The sequence below is a fragment of the Myotis lucifugus genome, unplaced genomic scaffold, assembly GCF_000147115.1.
Source record: "Myotis lucifugus unplaced genomic scaffold, Myoluc2.0 scaffold_1912, whole genome shotgun sequence".
Lineage (NCBI taxonomy): Eukaryota > Metazoa > Chordata > Mammalia > Chiroptera > Vespertilionidae > Myotis > Myotis lucifugus.
Genome location: NW_005872960.1, coordinates 10,362 through 31,839, shown reverse-complemented (window position 1 = coordinate 31,839; position 21,478 = coordinate 10,362). Strand labels below are relative to the sequence as shown.

The 21,478-nt window shown below is 47.3% G+C and overlaps 2 protein-coding genes across 2 annotated transcripts; both read left to right on the top strand.

The window, feature by feature from the left end:
• Positions 1–274: 274 nt before the first annotated feature.
• LOC102430941 (chemokine-like factor) lies at positions 275–9,083 on the top strand. Its single transcript, XM_023748844.1, has 4 exons — positions 275–331; positions 1,484–1,642; positions 6,192–6,287; positions 8,967–9,083. Exons 1-4 carry the CDS (start codon positions 275–277, stop codon positions 9,081–9,083), a joined length of 429 nt encoding a protein of 142 aa, XP_023604612.1.
• A 515-nt stretch (positions 9,084–9,598) lies between these two features.
• LOC102431257 (CKLF-like MARVEL transmembrane domain-containing protein 1) lies at positions 9,599–21,351 on the top strand. Its single transcript, XM_014450268.2, has 4 exons — positions 9,599–9,892; positions 12,482–12,640; positions 19,306–19,404; positions 21,160–21,351. The coding sequence occupies exons 1-4, from the start codon at positions 9,599–9,601 to the stop codon at positions 21,349–21,351; spliced, it is 744 nt and encodes a 247-aa protein (XP_014305754.2).
• The last annotated feature ends 127 nt before the right edge of the window (positions 21,352–21,478 follow it).

Genomic DNA, 21,478 nt, shown 5'->3' with positions numbered 1-21,478 from the left:
CAGTTGCCATCGGTACCTGGCAGGGCGGGGAGGTGCTCATAGGGAACTGGCACTTTGCAAGAATGCAGCTTGCCAGGGAGAACCGGCTAGGGCGCATGCGCACTAGTGCGGGCCGTGCAGACACGTGCACGCGCGTGAGAGCGGAAGGGGACCCCTAGCCTGGAAGGGCGGGAGGGGGGGGGGTGCGAGGCGGCTGCTGCCGTTGCGGTCTCTCGCAGGAGGCCTCGTGGAGGGGGGCTGAAGGGCCAGTGCTGCTGCTGGGTCTGCGGGCGCCATGGAGCATCGCCCTTTCTGCTGTAGCGTGAAAGGCTTTGTGAAGATGCTGCGGCTGGTGAGCGCCGGCCGCGGGGTGGAGGGCGGCGTGCAAGGTGCTCAGGGGCAGTGATGGGTGTCAAGTAGGAAGTAGAATGCCCCGTCTTCTCTTCCAACCTTGTTTTTATCAAGGCCGCCCTAGAGGCGAGGCATCCCAGCGGGAAGGAGAGCGATAAGGCACTGTCTTTGCGCACTCATAACGCAAAGTCAGCCTACTTACCTGGATGGCCTGCGCTTGGACCCCAAGCCAGGTCCCCAGGCTACCAGGTGAGGCAGCTGCACCTGCACTTGTACCACTCAGAAGCCAGCAAGGTAAGAAGACTCAGGGGTTTCAGGGGATGCTGTGCTTTTTTTTTTTTTAATATATTGATTTTTTACAGAGAGGAAGGGAGAGGGACAGAGAGCTAGAAACATCGATCAGCCGCCTCCTGCACATCTCCCACTGGGGATGTGCCCGCAACCCAGGTACACGCCCCTGACCGGAATCGAACCTGGGACCCCCTAGTCCGCAGGCCGATGCTCTATCCACTGAGCCAAACCGGTTTCGGCGGATGCGGTGCTTCTTTACTTTCGGTCAGAAGTTTGATGTGACCGAGCTCAGGGCTCATTCAGCCCAGAGCCTGGAGTGTGGGGCCTACAGGAGCACGGCGGTCAGTTCTGAACAGACACTCGGAGAGAATGAATCCTCGTGGGGAGGAAGGTGACCCGGCTAGTGAGAGAAGTGGCCACTGCCATAGGAGACTGTGCTGAAGGAGTTCAAGAAAAAGGGGGAAGGGAAAGAAATTTAATTTTAAAGCAGTGACCTAATAGGAGATGAGGTGGAAATAGTTCAAAGTTACTACAGGGAAGCAGTTCTGCTTACGATGAGGAAGAACGTTATACTGGGAAAGTTCCCCAAATTACACGGCCACTTGGGAAGGTAGTACATTCCCAGAAAGCAAGGTAACAGGCACAGATGAGCACTTGGTGAGTCGCTATAGGGAATGTCGTGAATAGCTAGATAAATGGTTTCCGCCGGATGCACACATCCATGCATTTCAGTCATGCCTTTTAGATGTGTGTACGGCAGAAACCGGTTTATTTGGGTATTTTAGAAATGATCATTTTTAACAGCTTACGCTTGTATTCAATAATCACTGATAAGTCAGATCTGTGTGTTTTTTCCTTACAGGCACTAACGGCGACATCTATGACCTTTTTCATCATCACACAGGCCCCCGAACCATACATTGTTATCACTGGATTTGAAGTCACCATTATTTTATTTTTCATAATTTTATATATGCTCAGGCTTGATCGAATAATTACCTTTCTATTTTGGCCTTTGCTTGTAAGTGTTCAGTTTCATCGTTAAAATTAACTACTTCTTCCTGCTCTAGTGAAACATTTTAATAAACTCTATTCTTTCGTTTTCTTAAGCCTGTAAGGAATCTCTGATACACGTAGGAAGGAGAAACACTACCCAGTGCTAAGGTGCCCTGTATTGTCCCCGGGGGAGATTCTCAGGGAGCCAGGGTAGTCACAGCACATAAATTCTCCTTTGGACGGAGTGTGGCTGACCCTTCTGTCAGGAGAATTCACCTAAGTGTAAATCTTTTTTTAAAAATATATTTTATTGATTTTTTAGAGAGAGGAAGGGAGAGAGATAGTTAGAAACATCGATGACATTGATCAGCTGCCTCCTGCACACTCCCCACTGGGGATGTGCCCGCAACCAAGGTACATGCCCTTGACCAGAATCGAACCTGGGACCCTTTAGTCTGCAGGCCGACGCTCTATCCGCTGAGCCAAACCGGTCAGGGCATAAATCTTTTTAAAACATTTGAATTAAAGGTCATGGTTAAGTCTACAGCATTCTTAATCTTTATCTTCCTCTTAAATGCATGCTGCATTTAAAATTGGGGGGTAGAGATGGAGGCAAATACACAGTATCTAATCTTACACATCCCTGATCACTAAATGGAAAATCAAAATAATTTGGGAGGCTCAATAAAGCACAAAATTATCTTATTTTAAAAGTCTGCAGTCATTAACGCATTTTGTAGAGCCTTATTTAGTAGCATATGGATTTCATCTGCCACATTTGTAACATTAAGAATAACTGCCCGGTGGAGTGCCCACATAGTTCTATACACTGTCAAAATAGGCATGTGGAAGATATTAGTTAAGGTGTATCTGGTCCTGCAGTCTGTACTCTAAGCTGGTTCTAGGACAGTGGTTCTCAACCTTCCTAATGCCGCGACCCTTTAATACAGTTCCTCATGTTGTGGTGACCCCCAACCATAAAATTATTTTCGTTGCTACTTCATAACTGTAATTTTGAAGACTGTTATGAATCGTAATGTAAATATCTGATATGCAGGATGTATTTTCATTGTTATAAATTGAACATAATTAAAGCATAGTGATTAATCACAAAAACAATATGTAATTATATGTGTGCTTTCCGATGGTCTTAGGCGACCCCTGTGAAAGAGTTGTTCGACCCCCAGAGGGTTGCGACCCACAGGTTGAGAACCGCTGTTCTAGGAGAAAATGAATGACTTCAACTCTGTCTCCTCTCTCAAGTCTTCTCCCCAGCATCCTATCTCCAGAGGTCTCCCTTCTAAGACCCTCTGCTGCACCTGTCTCCTCCGCCTGAAGTGATCTCCAGGCTGATAACCCCTGTTTAAAAAAGAGGACTTGAGCCGAAACCGGTTTGGCTCAGTGGATAGAGCGTCGGCCTGCGGACTGAAAGGTCCCAGGTTCGATTCCGGTCAAGGGCATGTACCTGGGTTGCGGGCACATCCCCAGTAGGAGATGTGCAGGAGGCAGCTGATTGATGTTTCTCTCTCATCGATGTTTCTGACTATCTCTCTCCCTTCCTCTCTGTAAAAAATCAATAAAATATATTTTTTTAAAAAAAGAGGACTTGAGAGCTATTCTCAAACCAGAAGCATGCCTTCAAGTGGTACCTTCTGAAACCACCTTCTAAGGCCAATGATGATCATTTCAAGCTAATTACAAGCTGAGAAATCCCAAAAGGGTGAAGCTTGGAATTAGCTAGGACCTTCACAGCATCCCTCCAAACACCTTCATCCACACTATAGAGCTGGACCTATCTCAAGGGAGGTCTAGGTAGGAGAAGAGATGAAAAGCCTTCATCAGTTGGTCCTCAGAGTATATACCATCATCTAGTGGCAGAAAGGCCTAAGCTAACTGATCCCAAGGATTTCCTCAAGGAGATGATGAACTTGATCCACATCCTTTTAATCTTGTGCTTGAAAAGCTGGACTAGTTGCTCTTCATACTCTGCTTTTCCAGGGTTATTAAAACTTAACACATTTTAGCATTTTCCTCCAAACTAATAATTCTCTGGAGCTTCTTACAGGTAACAAACTTGGAGCCCTACATTTAACAGAATGCACTGAGGGGGACAGTGGACTATGGGTAGCTTACTGAAAGTGGTCCCTAAATCTCTGAGGATCACACTTTGCTGATACTGTAATCTTTTCAAGATGGTGCTATATGGTCAACTAAGTTATTACTCCATTATGATACCCAGATTCCTCTCTGCTCTTGATCTAACGAATTCATTTAGTCACCAAATGTTCAGTATCTGCTCATCCCAGGTTCTGTGATGGGTTCTTTAATAAGACAAAACACAAATCTTGTACCTGAGAAACTTTCAGTGTCACCAGGAAGAAAGGTGGATGAGCAATTCAGTGTGACAGGTGCTGTATAGATGTGCACCCAGGAGGGTGTAGAGGCACCCAGCCAGGGAAGGGGACCAATCATAACAGGCCTGAGCTGAGGGCTGAAGGATGAAAAGTCGTTAGCAGACTGATATGGGGATGGAAGGGCTTTTCCAGTAGAGGGACCCAAGTATGCGAGGGGTGGGGTGGGGGGGGAGAAAGAGCATGGCCCTCAAAGACCTGCAGGTAGCTCTGAATGGCTGGAGTATGGAGCTAGAAAGAAGAGAGGGGGCAAGAGTAGAGGCTTGGGAGGCAGTAGGAGGTCAGAGCACACAAGGTTTTGTATGCCCTGGGTTTTAACCCAAAGGCCAGTGGAAGCTTTTGAAAAATTAGGTATCAGCCCGGCCGGTTTTGCTCAGCGGTTGAGCATTGACCTATGAACCAGGAGGTCACAGTTCGAGTCCCAGTCAGGGCACATGCCCAGGTTGCAGGCTCCATCCCTAGTAGGGAGTGTGCAGGAGGCAGCTAATCAAGGATTCTCTCTCATCATTGACATTTCTATCTCTCTCTCCCTCTTCCTTCCTCTCTGAAATCAATTTTTTAAAAAATTTTAAAGAAAGATCAGGTAGCAGAGTGACATGATCAACTTACATTTTAGGAGATGGCACTGGCGACAGGATCCATAATGGCTTGAAATGGAACAAAACTAGAGGCAGGCCTGAGAGATAACCAAGAGAGATAACTGAGTAACCAAGGAGAATCAAGGATGCCTGCCCTTTGAATAACTATCTTAAGAGGAAAATGAGATAGGCAGTCTAGGAGGAAGATTAGGTTTGAGGAAGGATCGAGGAGAGTGGTAGGTGGTGAGTTCAGTTGGAGGAATACTAGGTTTTCCTTGCGTGTGGGATATTCAGATGGAAATGTTCAGGAAGGATGTGAAGCTTAGGAGAGAGGAGTAAGAGCTGCGGCTTGGAGAGTCATCACATTCCCTTGGGATGGAAATAAGTTTGGGGACTGGCCTGAATGGCTCTGAGAGTGTAGAGGAAGCTGAAGGTAAAACTGGGAAATACCAACATATGGGGCGAGAAAAGGGCGTGGCCAAAGAAAGACCAGAGAGGACCCAAGGGAGACCCATGTTCCCGGGCAGGTGCACCCTCCTTTTTCCTGTGGTTCTCTGCAGAATCTAGAACACTAACGCCTTTCATCCAAAGCCTTTCCTACACACATACCCAAGTCACTCCGGGAAGCAGGGCTGCCTGGTCAGTTGCCTTGAAGCAGAGCAAGGTGTCCGGCACCGAGGGGCCCTGACCTGGGACACTGACCTGGGGCAGGTAGTCTTAGCATCTCCTGCAAATGAGAAGTGTTTTCTTCCTAAGTATACCTCATCTTGACCTGCCCCCACTGACCCTCTTTCTTTCCTGTTTCCTTTGGAATCACTACTTTTTTGAGCTACCAGGGTTTTGAAGTTTGATATTTCTGTGTTAATTCCTTCCTGTCTCTAGTTACCTATAGGCATACATAAGTGATTCCAGAATAGAGGTGACTTACCTTTCCCACACTATCCTCCATTCAAAACGTAAGCTGCAACCCCATAAAGCCACAGTTCAGAAGGGGAATGCTTCCTTTCAAGACATCATGAATGAGCTACCTCCTCAGAAATGAGAGCTCAATTGGCCAACCATCGCATGCAGATGTGTGGGAGTTGCTTCCTGAAAATTAAGAAATTGCTCCTAAGTATGCACTGCTTTTAGTTTCATGAACTGCATTTCAGTAACATTATCAAGTGGTTCGGTTTACAGTGTCGACCACTTCACACTTCTCACGTTGTTACAACTGAGCATCCTGACTGCCCAATGCACCTTTTTACCTTAAACCTCCCACGTGTTAGATCGTCTACTCCTAACCAGAGGAGTTTCCCTCCAACTACGTTTAAGTAAAAAATAAATAAGCCCGTTAAGTAAATCAATGATTGGTGTATTCTAGGTTAAGCGGACGACTAGCCGTCCTTGTAGACCAAACACAATATAGGTGTCATTTTACTGTAGCGGTTTGATTTTCTAAAAAGATAAACACTAAATAAATTTGTTTAATAAAATGGAACTATGTATATCTTTGGGGAGCTCATTCTTCTTTTTTCCTACTGTGTGTGTGTGTGTGTGTCTGTAATCTTCATGTAAAGCTGACCTTTCTATTCTGCGTTTTCAGGATATTCTCAACTCACTGGTAGCAGCAATATTCATGATAATCATATCTGTGTTGGCACTGATACCAGAAACCACGAAATATACGGTCCTTGGAGGGGTAAGTGGAGGCCTTTCTGGTTTCTTCCTTTAGGTTTGATCAGAATTCAATTTATTTAAAAAACAGATACAAGGACAGAACGCTATACTGTATTCATCCTTGGTCCTCCCAGGTCTTACAGCACCCAGTGGCTTAATATTTTTTTGTATGAATATATGCCCTGAAGGAATATGGTGTCACAATAAAAATGAAGTTAACTAAATAACAAGGCTCCTACATACTTCTCATAGATATGTAGGGCTAGACTAGGCTGAGAAAACCTAGACTGAGAAGAGCTACAAGAATCAGTTATAATACTTAGCTTTGAGAAGCTTGATGTCAAGCAAAAACACCATGAATAACTATCATAGTTCTCCCTTTAAAAATAAAAAAAAATAGAAATACATACTGCCCAGCCAGTGTGGCTCGGTGGTTGAGCATTGACCTATGAACCAGAAGGTCACAGTTCGATTCCCAGTCAGGGCACATGCCCAGGTTGCGGCTCAATCCCCAGTGTGGGGCGTGCAGGAGGCAGCCAATCAATGATTCTCTCTCATCATTGATGTTTCTATCTCTCTCTCCCTCTTCCTTCCTCTCCGAAGTCAATGAAAATATATTTATTTAAGAAAATAAAACATTTTTAAAAAATCGTACCACTTGTTAAGGTGAGACAGACTATTCTGAGCTCAGTTATTTCTTGTCCAGATCCTTCCTCAGAGGGAATATAATAGATTTCTCGTGATAAGGGAATCGTGGTACGAAGCCTATTAACTAAAGAATGATTTTGAACTCTGATGAGACACAAATCAGTGTAACCAGACTTTATCCTGGAAAGCAAGGAAGGCAAAATAAAAAAAAAATGTCAAAACAGTCCCATCTGATACTCTTCTGAGATTTCTTATAGGAGGTTCAAAATCATTTGGCTTTTCTAGGTTCTGATCTAGAGAAGTGAATTAGAAAGTTATTAAATAAATCTCCCTCCTACTTCCTTGTCTTTTCATAGTATGGACCGCTTAGGAGAACTGATCGCTCTCAGATAGCCATGTATGTCAGAATCCATGGCTTTTCCTCTCCCTTATTAGGCCCTAAGCAACTTCACGAGGGATGGGAATTACTCTAGAAATGAAACAGTGCTGGAACAGCAAGGTCCCCAGTGGTCTTTAAAGATAATCTTACCCTCTACTATGGAGAAAGAGGGGCCACCCAGGCATAGGATTCACTTTCACCCACTTATTTACTCATTCATTCATTCACTCATTTTTTTTTAATTGATTCCAGAGAGAAAGGGAGAGGGAGATAGAAACATCAATGATGAGAGAGAATTACTGATTGTCTGCCTCCTGCATGCCCTCTACTGAGGATCAAGCCCACAACCTGGGCATGTGCCCTGACCAGGAATCAAACCGTGACCTCCTGGTTCATAGGCTGGAGCTCAACCACCAAGACACGCTGGCCGGGCTTGGTGACACATTTTATTTCTTTGGGACGGCACTGGACTAGAACATGAGCCCTTTCCTCAAGTTACTTAGAGCCTAATGCAGGAGACAGAAGTGTGAACAGCTGTATGTGAGCTGTCAACAGAGTGTTTGGGGCACAGAAAAGAGGAAGCTACAACTCTCTGGCCGTGGAATCAAAGTTTGCCAGGAATCAAGGGAGAAAGGGGGGGGGGGGGCGGAGGCAGGATTTCCCAGGTGGAGGAACCAGCAATGTGTGGAGAGTACCAGAGTCATGAAAGCATAGGTAGAAGGTACTTCGTGTGGTCAGAACCTAGGAAGCCACGCTCGAGATTCAGGGTGGAAATGGAGCGGTGTCTGGAGCCAGAAAGCCAGACTTCCAGGCCTTTAGATGGAGCCGAGCAAATAGCACGCAGGAGTGCCCCCTCTCCAGCCCAGGCACCAGCTCTCAGATAGCGGTCAGCGTGCTTGAAGACCACACTCTCGTTCATTCCCTTGACCTCAATTTTATTTTCCCACGGCCTAGAGTCCCGCCCCTTATGTGAACAGGGCCAAGCCTTTGAGGTAATCTTATCACTCCTATTCTCCAAAGCTTTCATCACAGCTACTAGCACCACCCTTTCCTCTTGGAGCTGGTGTGAACTTTGACCCCTTCTCCAGTAGCGTTTGCAGTAGGAAAGGCAAAGAGTGGACCATTGGAGATAGACATGTTAACTGATAACTAAATGTCAGCAGTAGGTCTTGAAACAGTACATTCCAGGAGCAAGTGAAGAGATCCAAATCAGCCATAACCGGTTTGGCTCAGTGGGTAGAGTGTCAGCTTATGGACTCAAGGGTCCCAGGTTCAATTCTGGTCAAGGGCATGTACCTTGGTTGGTGTGCAAGAGGCAGCTGATCGATGTTTCTCTCTCACTGATGTTTCTAACTCTCTATCCCTCTCCCTCCCTCTCTGTAAAAAAAAATCAATAAAATATATATTTTTTTAAAAAGAGAGAGAGATCCAGACCAGTCTTTATTTCAGAGCCCCCACCCCTTCAATAGCACTTCTGCTCACTAACATGATATTTTCCCTTTCTCTGGGCAGGCATTGGGAAAACTTTGCAGTGAGAATAAAATGGTCTCTGAGTTCTCTTCCCGTCATAGTATCAGCAATGCCCGTGCCCTAGCAGGAGAGGAGGCCCGGTGGGCAGACCCCTTGGAGACAGAGTCGGTGGCGGCCGGCAGTGACGCTGTGTCTTGTCTCCAGGTGTTCGGCCTCCTGGCGGTGGTGTGCTGCATCGCGGACGCGGCTCTCATTTACCGGAAGCTTCTCTTTAACCCAAGCGGTCCCTATCAGAAAAAAGCTATTCACGACGAAATATAAACTGTGTCATTGTATAGACCTGCCCAGTATTAAACGCATCTATTTTCTCCACGTGGTTCCTGCAGTTGCTTTCACCTTCGTCTCCATATGGGAGCCGGAGGGAGAGATCGCCCAGCGCGTCACCTGGACTGCGCCCTCCAAGCGCTGCGGGGAGCCTGGATGCCATCAGCCCGGCTGTCCGCCCCTGGGGCAAGCGGGGGTGGGGGGGTGGGGGGGCAGAGAGGAAGCCCCCGGGGCCACCTGGCTGGCTGGTAGCACGGAGGTGGGGGTGGGGTTGCGACCCTGAGTTCCCACGCGAGGCAAGGGCGCAACCCGGGTGCCCAGGAGGGTGGCTGGAGAGTCAGGTGCGCCCTCGGGCAGGAGAGCTGGGTGCGCGCGAGGGGTGGGCAGCGGCAGCCGTTGGGGCGCGACGCCGGGGGGCCGTGGGAGAGCCGGCGGCCGCAGAGCAGGGTCAGAGGCGCAGGGCCAACCTAACAGAGCCAGGCCCGGGGCCCACCATGTATACCTCTGAAGCGATGGGACCTGAAGACAGCGCCTCGGGGCGCCCCGGGCGCAGCGCACCCGCAAAGAATCAACCCAAACGCTCAACGCCGTCCATACGCTCGGTGCACCCAGGACCCAAAGGGAAACCCGCAGGCCCCAAGAAGGCCCCAGACCAGAAGCCAGGCGAACCGGCGGCCCCCAGCGAGTGGGAGAAGGCGGCGATCCAAAAGCGCGCGGCGGGCCGGACCAAGGTCCCACCCAGGTTCCGGGACAGCATCAAGCGTTTTTTCTTCTCACCCACGGGAGCGCTGAAGATCGTGCGGCTGGTGAGTAGAGAGAGCTGGGGACTCGGCTGGGCAGAGGCTGGGCACAAGCAGGGCAGACGCAGACCTGCCTCGGCCTTAGGAAACCTTCCCTACTTTCCTCTTGGTTTTGTTGTTGTTTATCTTTATTGTTGAAAGTATTACAGATGTCCCCTTTCTTCACCTCCCCCACCCCCACCCCCCCACCCCCGCCCCAGGTTGCCTCACCCTTCCTCCTCCTCCCTTCTTGTTCCTTACACACACTCGAACCTTACTACGAAAGCTGGCTTCTTTTTTTCCCCCCGTCCTACTTTTCCATTTCTCGGGTTTCCCCTCACAAAGGGAATTAGGGAAGCAAGGAAGATGAGAGCAGAAGTGTGTAAATTAGCAAACACAAATAATAGAACTGACCAATAAGGTTGATAAACCTCTGGCCAATATAACGGGCACAGGGGGAGGAGAGGGCCTATATTCAAAGTTAGAAGCTAGAAAGGGAAAATAATCTCAAACCCCGATAAAACGGAAAAGATCCAAATCAGTTTGAATAACTGGATGAAATAGTTGATTTTTCTAGGAAAATGCAAATCACCAAAAGTGATCCCAGAGAAGAGAAAAACCTAAACAGCCCAACATGAGCACAGAAGAAAATGAGAACGTATCAACACTTGGGTTGCGGGAAACGAGTTAAGTCGGCTCGCGTGAATTGCGCGTACTCCGCGGGAGCCGTCTTAAAACTCGGTTCATATAGATTTGCGGTGGAGTGCGGGAAACGTGTAAACTCGGGCCGATTGTAACTGCGTATTACCAAATATTTCATTTCAATCGAACCCATACTTCAAAAGATATAGGCATTTTAATGCGCCATCTTATATTTTGGCGGGAAATTCACCCGACACCGTAGTGTCAAATGAGTATCTTTCAAAAATACATCCGGCCGGATGTCTGCACAGGTTAACTCTTTCAAGCCTTCAGGGGATGTAATTCTGGTGCTATTCCAAGTTTTTCAAAGAACAGAGAAAAAACACTTCTGAACTATTTTTACAAAGTCAATATAGCAGTGATAATCAAAACCTGACGAAGTTCAGAAAAAGAAATCAAAGTGGAAATCTCACTTGTATCAAAGCCATAAATATTCATATATTAGCAGAGAATATTCATCAGAACTTTTGAAAATTACACCATGAAGAGGAAACATAAGATGATTCAACATTAAAACCATATTAAACTAATCCACCACATATATCATAAGTACAAAGAGAAAAAATAGTACAAGTAGGGTCCAAAATACATTTGATAAAATTCAACATTCATCTCTGATTTCGTGAGAGAGAGAGAGAGAGAGAGAGAGTAAGAGAGAAGAGACCAGTAGAATAGAAATGCATAGGTATTTCACTGACATTGTAAAAACAAACCCAAAAGTCAGCATCATATAAATTAAACATCAGAAGTATTCCCATTAAAATGAGGAACAAAGACGATGCCCACTATCAATGCTGTTACTTAATATTTTTCTGGAACCACTAGTCATCACAATTAGGAAAGAGAAATAAGAACATTTTGAAAAGAGAGACAAAATATATCATTTCTTCCAGCTGATATCTAAAAAACTCCAAGTCAACTGGGAAACAGTTTAGAATAAGGTAACTTCTACTAGCTCATTAGTAGAAATGAGCAAACAAGCACTTCAAATAAAAGAAAATAGTTTTGTTTACAACAGTAGTCAAAATAAGAATCTAAGATTAAATGAAATAAATTTGAAAGACCTATATGAAGAAAACTTTAAAATTCTATTGAGAGATATTTAAAAGCCACTAAAATAACAAAAAAGACACACTTTGTTCTTGAATAGCAAGACCAAATTTTGCAATAACTTTTCCATATTATAAATTAAATGAAACCCCAATAAAAATACTACCAAAAGGCTTAATTGGGGAACTTGACCAAGACAAGCATGGGAGGCATAAAACAATCTGAGAATGAGTATGGAAAGGTCAGATAATACGATATAAAACAAACTTCCTGTCATTTCAAAAGTACTAGAAAAGAAATCATCTAATCAATGGAGGAGAACAGTCTCAAAAAAAGACCCAATTCACCTGAGAATTTAGTGAATAATAAAACCTGGCTATTAAGTCAGTGGGGGAAATAATGGTGTTTCCCAATAAATGATGTTGGGATCATCCGCAGCTATTTGGAGAGAAAGCAAGCTAGACTTCTCCCTTACTCTATCAGAATCAATATCTACTTTCTCTATCTGTATATACATACTTCTTTCTGGTAAAAAAAAAATATACACTGTTAACAGTGGCTACTTTTAAGGAGACAGACTAGGGTTGGGTTAAGGGAGGTGAAAGGAACTGACATTTTTTTACCCTCCTCTACTGTGTGCATTTTCATTATTTGTGTGTATTATTTCATTTCTTAAAAGTACAAAAATTTTTAAAAATAAAGTGTATGTTCAAGACAATACAGGCAATTTCAATATAATCAGATTTGCATTTGACAATTTATGGTGTGTGTGTGTGTGTGTGTGTGTGTGTGTGTGTGTGTGTGTGTGTTGTGTGTTTTAATCGTCCATGTGCATTAAAACAAAACCTGTTTCTTTTACTGCAGGGTCTTCTCATAGCAGCATTAACTTGTTTCATCATCTCTGAAGCCCAAGACTCATTCATAGCAATCACAGTTCTGGAAGTCTTCATCGTTATTTTATTTATTATAATATACATGCTAACCCTTCACCACTTGCTGACTTATATACACTGGCCCTTACTTGTAAGTGTTCCTTTTCATCATTCAAATATAAGCTTTGCCCTCAGCCCCAGAGTAGAGGCCCTCTGTACGTGAAAACACCCAGAGCTATCTCTCTGGACAAGGACAGAGCTGAGCTCTGCCAGTGAGGGTGCTACCTGTCCCCGGGGAGAAACTAGCCTTGGGCCCCTCTGTCTACGGGGCAACCAGCACGCACACACCTGCTTCCCCCTCATTATGGTTCTGAACATGTGGCGCTTCGCGGCTTGTCCGAAAGAAATTTTTAATTCATATAGTCAGTCGGCACACGTCTTACCGATTGCTTGTAAAAGACATGCTTCCACTTTTCCAACAGCACCCTCTCTAACATTATAAACACGCCCCTTAAAAGCAGGAGCGGACACGGCAGAGGTATAGGAAATGGTCTGAAAGGTTGCAGGAGTCAACCTTTCCATGTGTGTTAAGGGTCCGTACTCCCCAAAGGGTGCCGGATGGTAGAGTATTCAGGAAAGGACATGGCACGTTCTAGCTGCTTCGGCATCCCAGCGTCTTTAGCAACTGAAAGTTCCTGAAGCTAATCCCTCCGGTCTCAGATCAACGCTATTTATTGTGGAGCCTGAGTCTGCAACCTCAGACTGGAGAGGGAATTCAGTTTTGTTTGGGTATAGACATGGGCCTCGTTCCTGGCTCTGTGAACGTCAGCCTCAGTTTCCCCATCAGGGAAGGAAAAGTGTGATCATCATCACTGCCTCACAGGGCTCCTGTGACACCTAAATGTGTTTAAAGCAACTAGCACAACGCGTGGCACCCAGTAAAGATTCATTACGAAGTGTCCAGCAGACCCTAGAAGGTTCTTTTCCCTCAAAGGGTGGCTTTTACCAGTTGGATTCGCACTGCGGACAATCCTCACTCTGAGCTCAGACCTCGTCCACACCCCGCTCCCTAACAGTACCATCCTCTAGCCTTAAGGTAGAATTGATTGCTATGGAGCTAAAACTCAAATGTTTTCTTCAAGTGTCTGAGGGATTTTCTGAAAAGGCTGCTGAGCTCTGTCCCACCGAGTGCTGAGCGACAGGAAGCAGACAAAGCAAGCTCTGAGCAGCTCCCATTGGACACATGAAGACCCTGTTAGTGGTGGAGAGTTCTAACCAGGGAGAGGTTTCTCGGAGGAAACTGAAATCTCTGTCCACGGAAATGTCCGAGAAGGGAAGGTAAAGTACCTTTCTGAGCACATGCCATGCGCCAGATACGTTTTCATGTGTCTCACCTTGTTTAATCCTCACAACAGCCCGATGAGGTTGTAGTCACCCCCCCCCCAAAATGCCCCGTCTGACAGGGGAGAACATTGGACTGAAGGATTGAGTTGCCCATGGTCATGTGTAGGCGTGGAAACTCAGATTTGAACCCAGGTCTGGCAGACTCCGAAGCTCAGATTCTTTGGGGCTTTTTGCCCTGTTGCTTGTGATGGTTTCTCTGTTTCCACCCTCCCTACATCTTTGTTCTCCCCAGAGTCTCAGAATTGTATGTTCTCTGTATCTTGTCCTGTTTCCTCTTGGTTTCCTTCAGATTTGGAGCCAAGGATGGACTGATTGTCCTAGGGATGTGGGGGGGAGAGGCCCTTGGGAGTGGTGACTGAGGGCCCCACAGCACCAAGGTCAGAGCCGTGGGCAGGAGGATCCGGTCAACTGCCAATAAGCTGGAGAGAGCCTCAAGGCCCCATGCCTGGCTGCGAGGCCCAGGGCGGTCCAGGGAATGTCTTAGTTAGAGGCCAGAGGTGGATCTCTTAAGCATGAACCACGAAGGTCCTGGGAGAGGAGCTGTTCTCGCAGTGGTCACGGGCAGCTCAGACCAGCCCTGTACCTTTGCAGGCCTTGGTGAACTCTGATCAAGCCAGGCCCCCTTTTGCTACCTCTGCCTGGGCGAGAGCATTCTCTTTTCTGTGGATGGCTCCGGGAGCCCAGAGGGCGACTCCGAGCCCCTGCTTTTTCCTCGCTCCTGTCCTCCAGGGTGCAGGCCAGGGCCTGGACCAGCACGGGGATACGCCTGGTGAACTCCCAGGAGCTTCATAGCTGGGAAACTTGGTCTTACCACAACGTTTGCCCAGTTATTCCGATGCCCAGCTAACTAGCAGCCCACATACTAAGCAGCCACATACTAACCAACATAGTTGATCAGGTGGTGAGTGATCTAATTGACTTGGAAGGTTTCTCAAAACACCCATCAGAACAAGATCCCAAAGTACTCTCTTCTCCTATCCATTCCTTTCCTTCCTAATCTGCCCTTTCAGATCCCATTAGATGAAGGACAGGAATATAGGCGATTGCTCAGAGGGTAAATAGCTCCCACAGGGAGGCCGTGGCCCGATTTAAAATATGCGGGCTTAGGGACAGTACTGGTATCAGCCCAGGAGGTGACTAAGTGAAACTTCAGGAGCAGGCGGGCTTGGAGACAGGTTGGCATCAAGCTGCAGGAGTCACCTGGGACCTTTACGAAGGGTCAGTGCAGCAAGCCAGAGAACACGAGGCCCGGTTCACACTGTCACGGCTTGAAGCCCCGCCCACACACTACAGGGGTCCAGCGGGCCCAGCTGCCACTTTCCGCCCTTCCCTCCAGGCAAGATGGTTTAGTGCCCAGGGGGCAAAGGACTAGGGTACAGAGTGCTGACTTTAAATGTTTTTATTGATTTTTAGAGGGAGAGGAAGGGAGGATAGAGAGAGAGAAACATCATCCATCGGCTGCCTCCTGCCGATCTCCTACTGGGGATCAAGCCCACAATCGGGACATGTGCCCTGACCAGGAATCGAACCGGTGACCTCTTGGTTCATGGGTCGACTCTCATACTGAGCCACACCGGCCGGGCAGGAGTACTGATTTTAAGTGTCAGTTTCCTTAAAGGCTCACAGGAAGAGAAAGTTCCTGATTCCGTTATTCCCACCCTTGTTCGGTAATGGGCTAAGGATGAGAGTCCCCAGCAGGGAGGTAGAAAGTCTGAGGAATTAAGGCTTAGACCCTCAGCAGGACAGCACCACCGAGCGCTGGCCTCGCCTAGATGACCTACTGAGGTCTGTAGACTCTGGGACCCGATTTGGGCAAGGTCTCCTTCTCTGGAGATATGATGGAGCCTGGGCTTGGGGACCCACACCCCAGTCTCAAGTGCAGCTTCTCGCTTGGGTGAAGGCTGTGCCAGGGACCCTGGCACCCATGGGGAGGGTGCCGATCCAACTCTCAGCTAGCCCCTGACTCATCAGCGCAGCTCTGAATCAGAGCGAGTTAGAATACAGCTTCCCTCATACCCCCCTCCCCCAATGTGGAGTCACTCTCTTCATTTCTCAACTTCATTACCAATTATAGCCACGATCGTCTAGTATCACCTGTCAATATACCCAAGAAATGTATGAACTATAATCACTGGCTTCTGAACAGCCTCTATTTTTAACACTTCTACATTGTAAAAAATATTACCCAGTATGGTCAGAGAAATGGAGTCCTGGTCAAGCAGATGTTTTTGCCAGTAGGAAGCAATTTTTTTTTAAAAGAACATAATAAATATATTTTCAAATAAAGCTCTATAGAAGTGATGATTCCTAAACCACCAGCAATGTCTTTACATTAAAAAGTGAGAGGCATCCACTTTAGAATGTCCCCTTCAAGTCAGATGCATGAAAAACACCAGTTCTGGCGATTTCTGATCAGACGCCGCCGCCTGTTTGGAGAACTCCAGACACAAGTGGAACCAAGGAAAGCTGCAGCTAGCTGACCACCACCTAATGTTGACCGTGTATAAAATGCTTGTTACAAATTCCACATTTTGTAAAAACAAATGTAAACGTTTGACGTTCTTTCTGATAGCGATATTTAAAAATAAGCATTCGACAGTACAGCACCTTTTTCTTTCCCAGTTACAATTTGACACCGCTTTGTTTATCTCAGAGAACAGCCTGAGAGCTTTAAGGAAAACAACTGACAAGTAACAAACCCGCCTCTCCTTTCCGCTCAGCAGAGGCTACTTGCATCAATAGGGTATTTAGCCACGGCGGGCGGGGGAGAGGGAGAGAACCGATGGTGAATAAGGATGGCATTTACAGGGAAACCAACCAGAAGTCCTACTGCGTGTTGCAAGGCTCAGCGGCAATGTTACCCGATTAAGGAGAACATATCTTTGTCAAGTACGAGGCAGGCCAATAAGAGGGTCTGTGTCTCCGGCAAAAAAGGAAGTGGGGTTAGTCAGGAGAAGGCCCTGGGCAATCAAGTCGGACGGCTGAGGGTCAGAGCCACTCACTGGCTGAACAACCCCCCACAAGTTGCTTCCCCAAGTTGTAAATTGGGGATAAGGGAAGTTTGTTGTGAGAATCAAATGAGATCATGTATTAACACCTTGGCACCGTATGTGACACATAGTAAGTGCTCAAGAAATGTGAGCTACCATAGAAATGTTGGGTACAAGGCAGACACGAGCTCCAAGGGACAGTGGAGGAGAGTGCTTCCTTTTGAGGAAGGATCACAGTAAACCCTAACGCCCAGTCGTCCAATGAGGGGAGTGGGATCATGATGGGGAATCCGCGGTTGGCTGGGGAGGGCCAGTCTACATTCGGTTTATTACCATTATCATGATTAATATACTTCCATCCAAATTCACAATGGCCTATGACCACGGCTAGTTAATTTTTATCTTAAAAAGTCTACACTCTGCTTCTTAGTTACGAGAGGCCTTGTTCACATCTTCGAATACCTTAGTTTGCACAGTCCTCAGGTACGACGCTGCACCCCGCCGTACCTGTCCCACAGTAGCCAGACCGATCAGCCAGCCTAGAGAACGCACTGGAACTCACTTCCGACCCTCCCCAGCCCTGCTCCAGGTCCCCGTGACAGTGTTACCCACCAGGTGCCCAAATAATAGACACGAGTGCCCTTCCGAGAAGCAGGTTCACATTTGACCCAAAGGCTCCTTGCTTGCCAATCTCAACAGGAAGAACACCTGGCATTTGCTGGAAGTTTACTCTCTGTGCACCTTTTGAGAACAGATATCACGAATCTAGGTGTTGATGCACGCCCACTGCCCACTAGCTGCCAGGCACTTGCCTGCTGCTTTCAGATTCCTTATGCCACGTCATCCTCAGATCAACCCAACGAATCCCAATCATCAGCTTCATCTTAAAAATCAGCAGGCTGGCACAGGAGGGGTGAAAGGGCATGCCCCAGGTCACACATCTGGGAATTGGCAGGCCCAAAATGAGCTCAGCAAATGACATCAGCAAAAAGCACTCTCGCCGTTTTTGTTCCATCTATGTTGACCCTCCGTGACCCTTTCCACAGAAAATGACAAAGATGGAGGCTGCACTTCCTTCCTATGTGGGAGTCCCTGACTCCAGTCTTAGGCAATTTAATAAACCCCTCCGAGCCTCTGTCACAGCCTCACAATGATACTCACTGTGCAGGGTGCTTATGAGGGTTACATGAGATCATGACTGGGAAGAGCTTGGCACCTTGAAGAGCCACTGTGATTCCATACACTGGATGGCAGGCTCCTGGCTCTATCTGGGCAAGTACACCAGACGGGTTGATACTATTAAGTCAGGCCACTTTAAGGCTAAACATGTTCAAATTAGCTACCTGGGCCATATCATGATTCCATCGCCCTGGGCTGTTGAATCCCTCCCCACAAACCGGCGCCACGGACACATGGAGCACCGTCTTCCATTATTGCTCCACCACCAAAGCCCAGCCTCTCCTTATACTCCGGGCTGTGCCCCCACCCATTCATCCTCACCCTTTATTTAGCAGTTAAAGAACCCAGGAGGAAGGATGTTGGCACAGATGTCAGGGCAGGCTCAACTGTGGCCGTGTCTTAGGGAAGCGCAAAAGTCAACAACAGCACAGGCATTCACTCCAGAATATCAGGCCTGCTCCCCAGAAGGGTTCCTGCCTTCTCAGGGCGTGTGAACCTACAGACTAAATATAACCCAACTTCTAAAGGATCGGTTCTACCTAAAGATTTTGGGAATGGAATTAAATCAGTAAAGTCCTAATCCAAAATTTTAATTTTTAAAATATTTCTATTTCATAGAGGGAGGGAGAGGGAGAGATAGAAACATCAATGATGAAAGAGAATCACTGATCAGCTGCCTCCTGTGCACCGCCCCCGCTCCACTGGGGATCAAACCTGGAACCCGGGCATGTGTCCTGACTGGGAATCAGACGGTGGTTTCATAGGTCAATACTCAACCAGTGAGCCACATCCGCCAGGCCTAAAATTTTATTTTTATATTAAAACAAATGTATTGCGGAATAGAATTCAGAATTAATTTAAAATATAAGGCTTCAGAAAATCATATTTTTGGAAGACCAATTTGAGCTAGGCCCCTAAGCCTCTAGGTTTTTTCATGCTCACTTTCTGTGGCCTTTAAGAAAAGTCTGATGGAAAAGCTGTCAGCTTTTATTTTTTTTAATGGTGTTCTTTAATGAAATTAAACCCATTTCTGCTGACAAAGTCCTATCTAGGACCTTAAAATCACATAAACTTGTGTCTCTGGAAGATGTTAAGAATTATGCTGCTGGGGGTTCCTCTTAATAGTAATCAGAGGGAACGTTTGCAACAGACATCCATCCCTAGATAGGTAACTGACCAATTTAAATATTTTATGAAATTACATTTTCATGTCAAGTTGATCATTTTCAATTCTGTATTACAGGATCTTATCAACAGCTTCATTACAACTGTGTTCCTTTCCGTAGTTGCCATCTTGACAGTGCAAGAAAAGGAAAGGAGGCATTTATTCTATGTCGGAGGGGTAAGTAGAGGCCTCTGTGACTCCCTTGTAGTTGAGGATTTCACGACTCTTGAAAAAGGAGAACTGACACACCTTCATTATTTCAATCACAGGACATCCTCACCACCACCCCTTCTCTTTCCTGCACCAAGAGCTTCAGAAGATGTAAAGTTACACAAATTCTAAGCTCGTGAAAATCTTCATTCTAATACCCATTCTCCAAGTAGGGATAAAAGCAAGTGTTGAATCCCCTTTGAGAATCATATACACTATTTATTAAACCATTGCAACAAGATATTCTTGTCTATAAATAGGACTTTGACTTTTCGGGCTGGACTAGAGAATATTTTAAAAGCACATGAAAAGAATGATTGTAGGGTGAGGGAGGAGGGAGTGCATTGTCAAAAGTGAGTGACCCAGCCTATTCAGGAAGGAAGGAAGGAAGGAAAGAAGGAAGGAAGGAAGGAAGGAAGGAAGGAAGGAAGGAAGGAAGGAAGGGAGGGAGGGAGGGAAGGAAGGAAGTCCAAGGGAGGAAATTACTTCCCAGCATCCAGCAAGTGCCCCACACAAAGCTAGGCTTGTTTGTCTGTTTGTTCTGTTAATCCTCACCTGAGGATATTTTTTCCATTGCTTTTCAGAGAGAATGGAAGGGAGGGAGGGAGAAGGAGAGAGACACAGAGACACATCCATCGGTTGCCTCCCACATGTGCCCCGACCCGACCCAACCTGGGGGCCAGGGATTGAACCTGCAATCCAGATACATGCCCTTGACCAGGAATCGAACCCGAGACCCTTCAGTGGGTGGACTGGCGCTCTAACCATTGAGCAACACAGGCCAGGCCAAGGCTCGGCATGTTTGGACTCAGTCTTTACAACTCTCATTTGTACAGATATGGCACAGGCTTGGATAAACCATGGGAAGAGAAATTAATCCCCCCAAAAAAGGTTGAAGTTCTTTGAATTCATTCCATAATCAGTAAACATGAGCCAATCCCATTGGATTGTGCCAGGCCTGAACTCTGTGCTGGGGATGGAATCCTTTCCCCGCAGGAAAACTCGCAGATCAGATGGGGCAAGAGCCACCTGGGAAAAGTTCATTTATGCAGCCAGGGATGACGTGACCAGAAAGAGATACATCCAAGGCAGACGGGAGCTGGTCCCCATTTGCTAACTCAGCCACCACGTCTCCTGCCACCTGCCAGCGGCTCCTAGCGCCTGGTCTCCATCAATTCTTACCTGGATGGCAGGAGACCCCACCACCTCCCACTAGTCCCCCTGCCCCCAGCCTGGGTCACTGGCCAGTCACCCCTCCATTCAGCGAGAGGGCTTTCTGAGTCCGACCCCCACCTCTCCTCCCTCAACCTCTCTCGAGGTCTCAGCCACACCAGATTCCTCGGAGACCTCAGCCCAGGACCTGTTGTTCTCCTCCCAGCTGGTCCCCTCGGGCACCCTTTCCTGCCCTTTCAAACCTAAACCAGGAGTCCTGTCCACGATGGGCCATCTCAGGACTCCGACCCCACCGGGGCCTCCTAAGTCCAGTGTCCTTCTCTGGTCCTTTCCTAGTGCCTCGTGAATCAGATGAGGTCGTTAGTGTCAGCAAAACCCACCATTTCCAAAATTCCTTTCTCTGGGAATGACAGGAAGGGTCGCAGCCGGTGGCGGAGGGTCAGAGAGGGGACAAGCGGCCACCCGCATCCCGGGATGGGGGAAAAGGAAGGCCCCTGAGCTGCCAAGCGACCCCACCTTTCCTTCCCGCTATGGTCTTGTCTCCGACAGTCCCTGTGTCTCTCGGCGGCAATCGTGTGTCTCGTGGATGCGTCCCTGGTCACCAAGATGGTGAGGCAGGTCATGAAAAAAGCCCTGGGAATGGAAGGCGAAACCACACCCTCTCTGGCGGCGGAGACGGCGGAGACAGCGGCGGAGGCGGGCCGGGGAAGAACCAACCCAGCAACTCATCCCCGAACCTGACAAGATGCTCCACCCTGCAGCCTCGGAGACATCCACAGTGGGACCCTCGCTGGCCAAAGAGGCTGCCACCACCCCCTGAGCGCGCGCGCCTGGCCACCCAATCTCGGCCCACGTGGGGGTCATAAAG

What these genes read in the sequence shown, in the direction of transcription:
- LOC102430941 (XM_023748844.1), top strand. Translation starts at nt 275, where the DNA reads ATGGAGCATCGCCCTTTCTGCTGTAGCGTGAAAGGCTTTGTGAAGATG. An exon ending in TTGTGAAGATGCTGCGGCTG is followed by an intron (nt 332 to 1,483) that starts GTGAGCGCCGGC and finishes TTTTCCTTACAG; the next exon opens with GCACTAACGGCGACATCTAT. An exon ending in AATATACGGTCCTTGGAGGG is followed by an intron (nt 6,288 to 8,966) that starts GTAAGTGGAGGC and finishes TCTTGTCTCCAG; the next exon opens with GTGTTCGGCCTCCTGGCGGT.
- LOC102431257 (XM_014450268.2), top strand. Translation starts at nt 9,599, where the DNA reads ATGGGACCTGAAGACAGCGCCTCGGGGCGCCCCGGGCGCAGCGCACCC. An exon ending in ATATACACTGGCCCTTACTT is followed by an intron (nt 12,641 to 19,305) that starts GTAAGTGTTCCT and finishes TCTGTATTACAG; the next exon opens with GATCTTATCAACAGCTTCAT. An exon ending in ATTTATTCTATGTCGGAGGG is followed by an intron (nt 19,405 to 21,159) that starts GTAAGTAGAGGC and finishes TGTCTCCGACAG; the next exon opens with TCCCTGTGTCTCTCGGCGGC.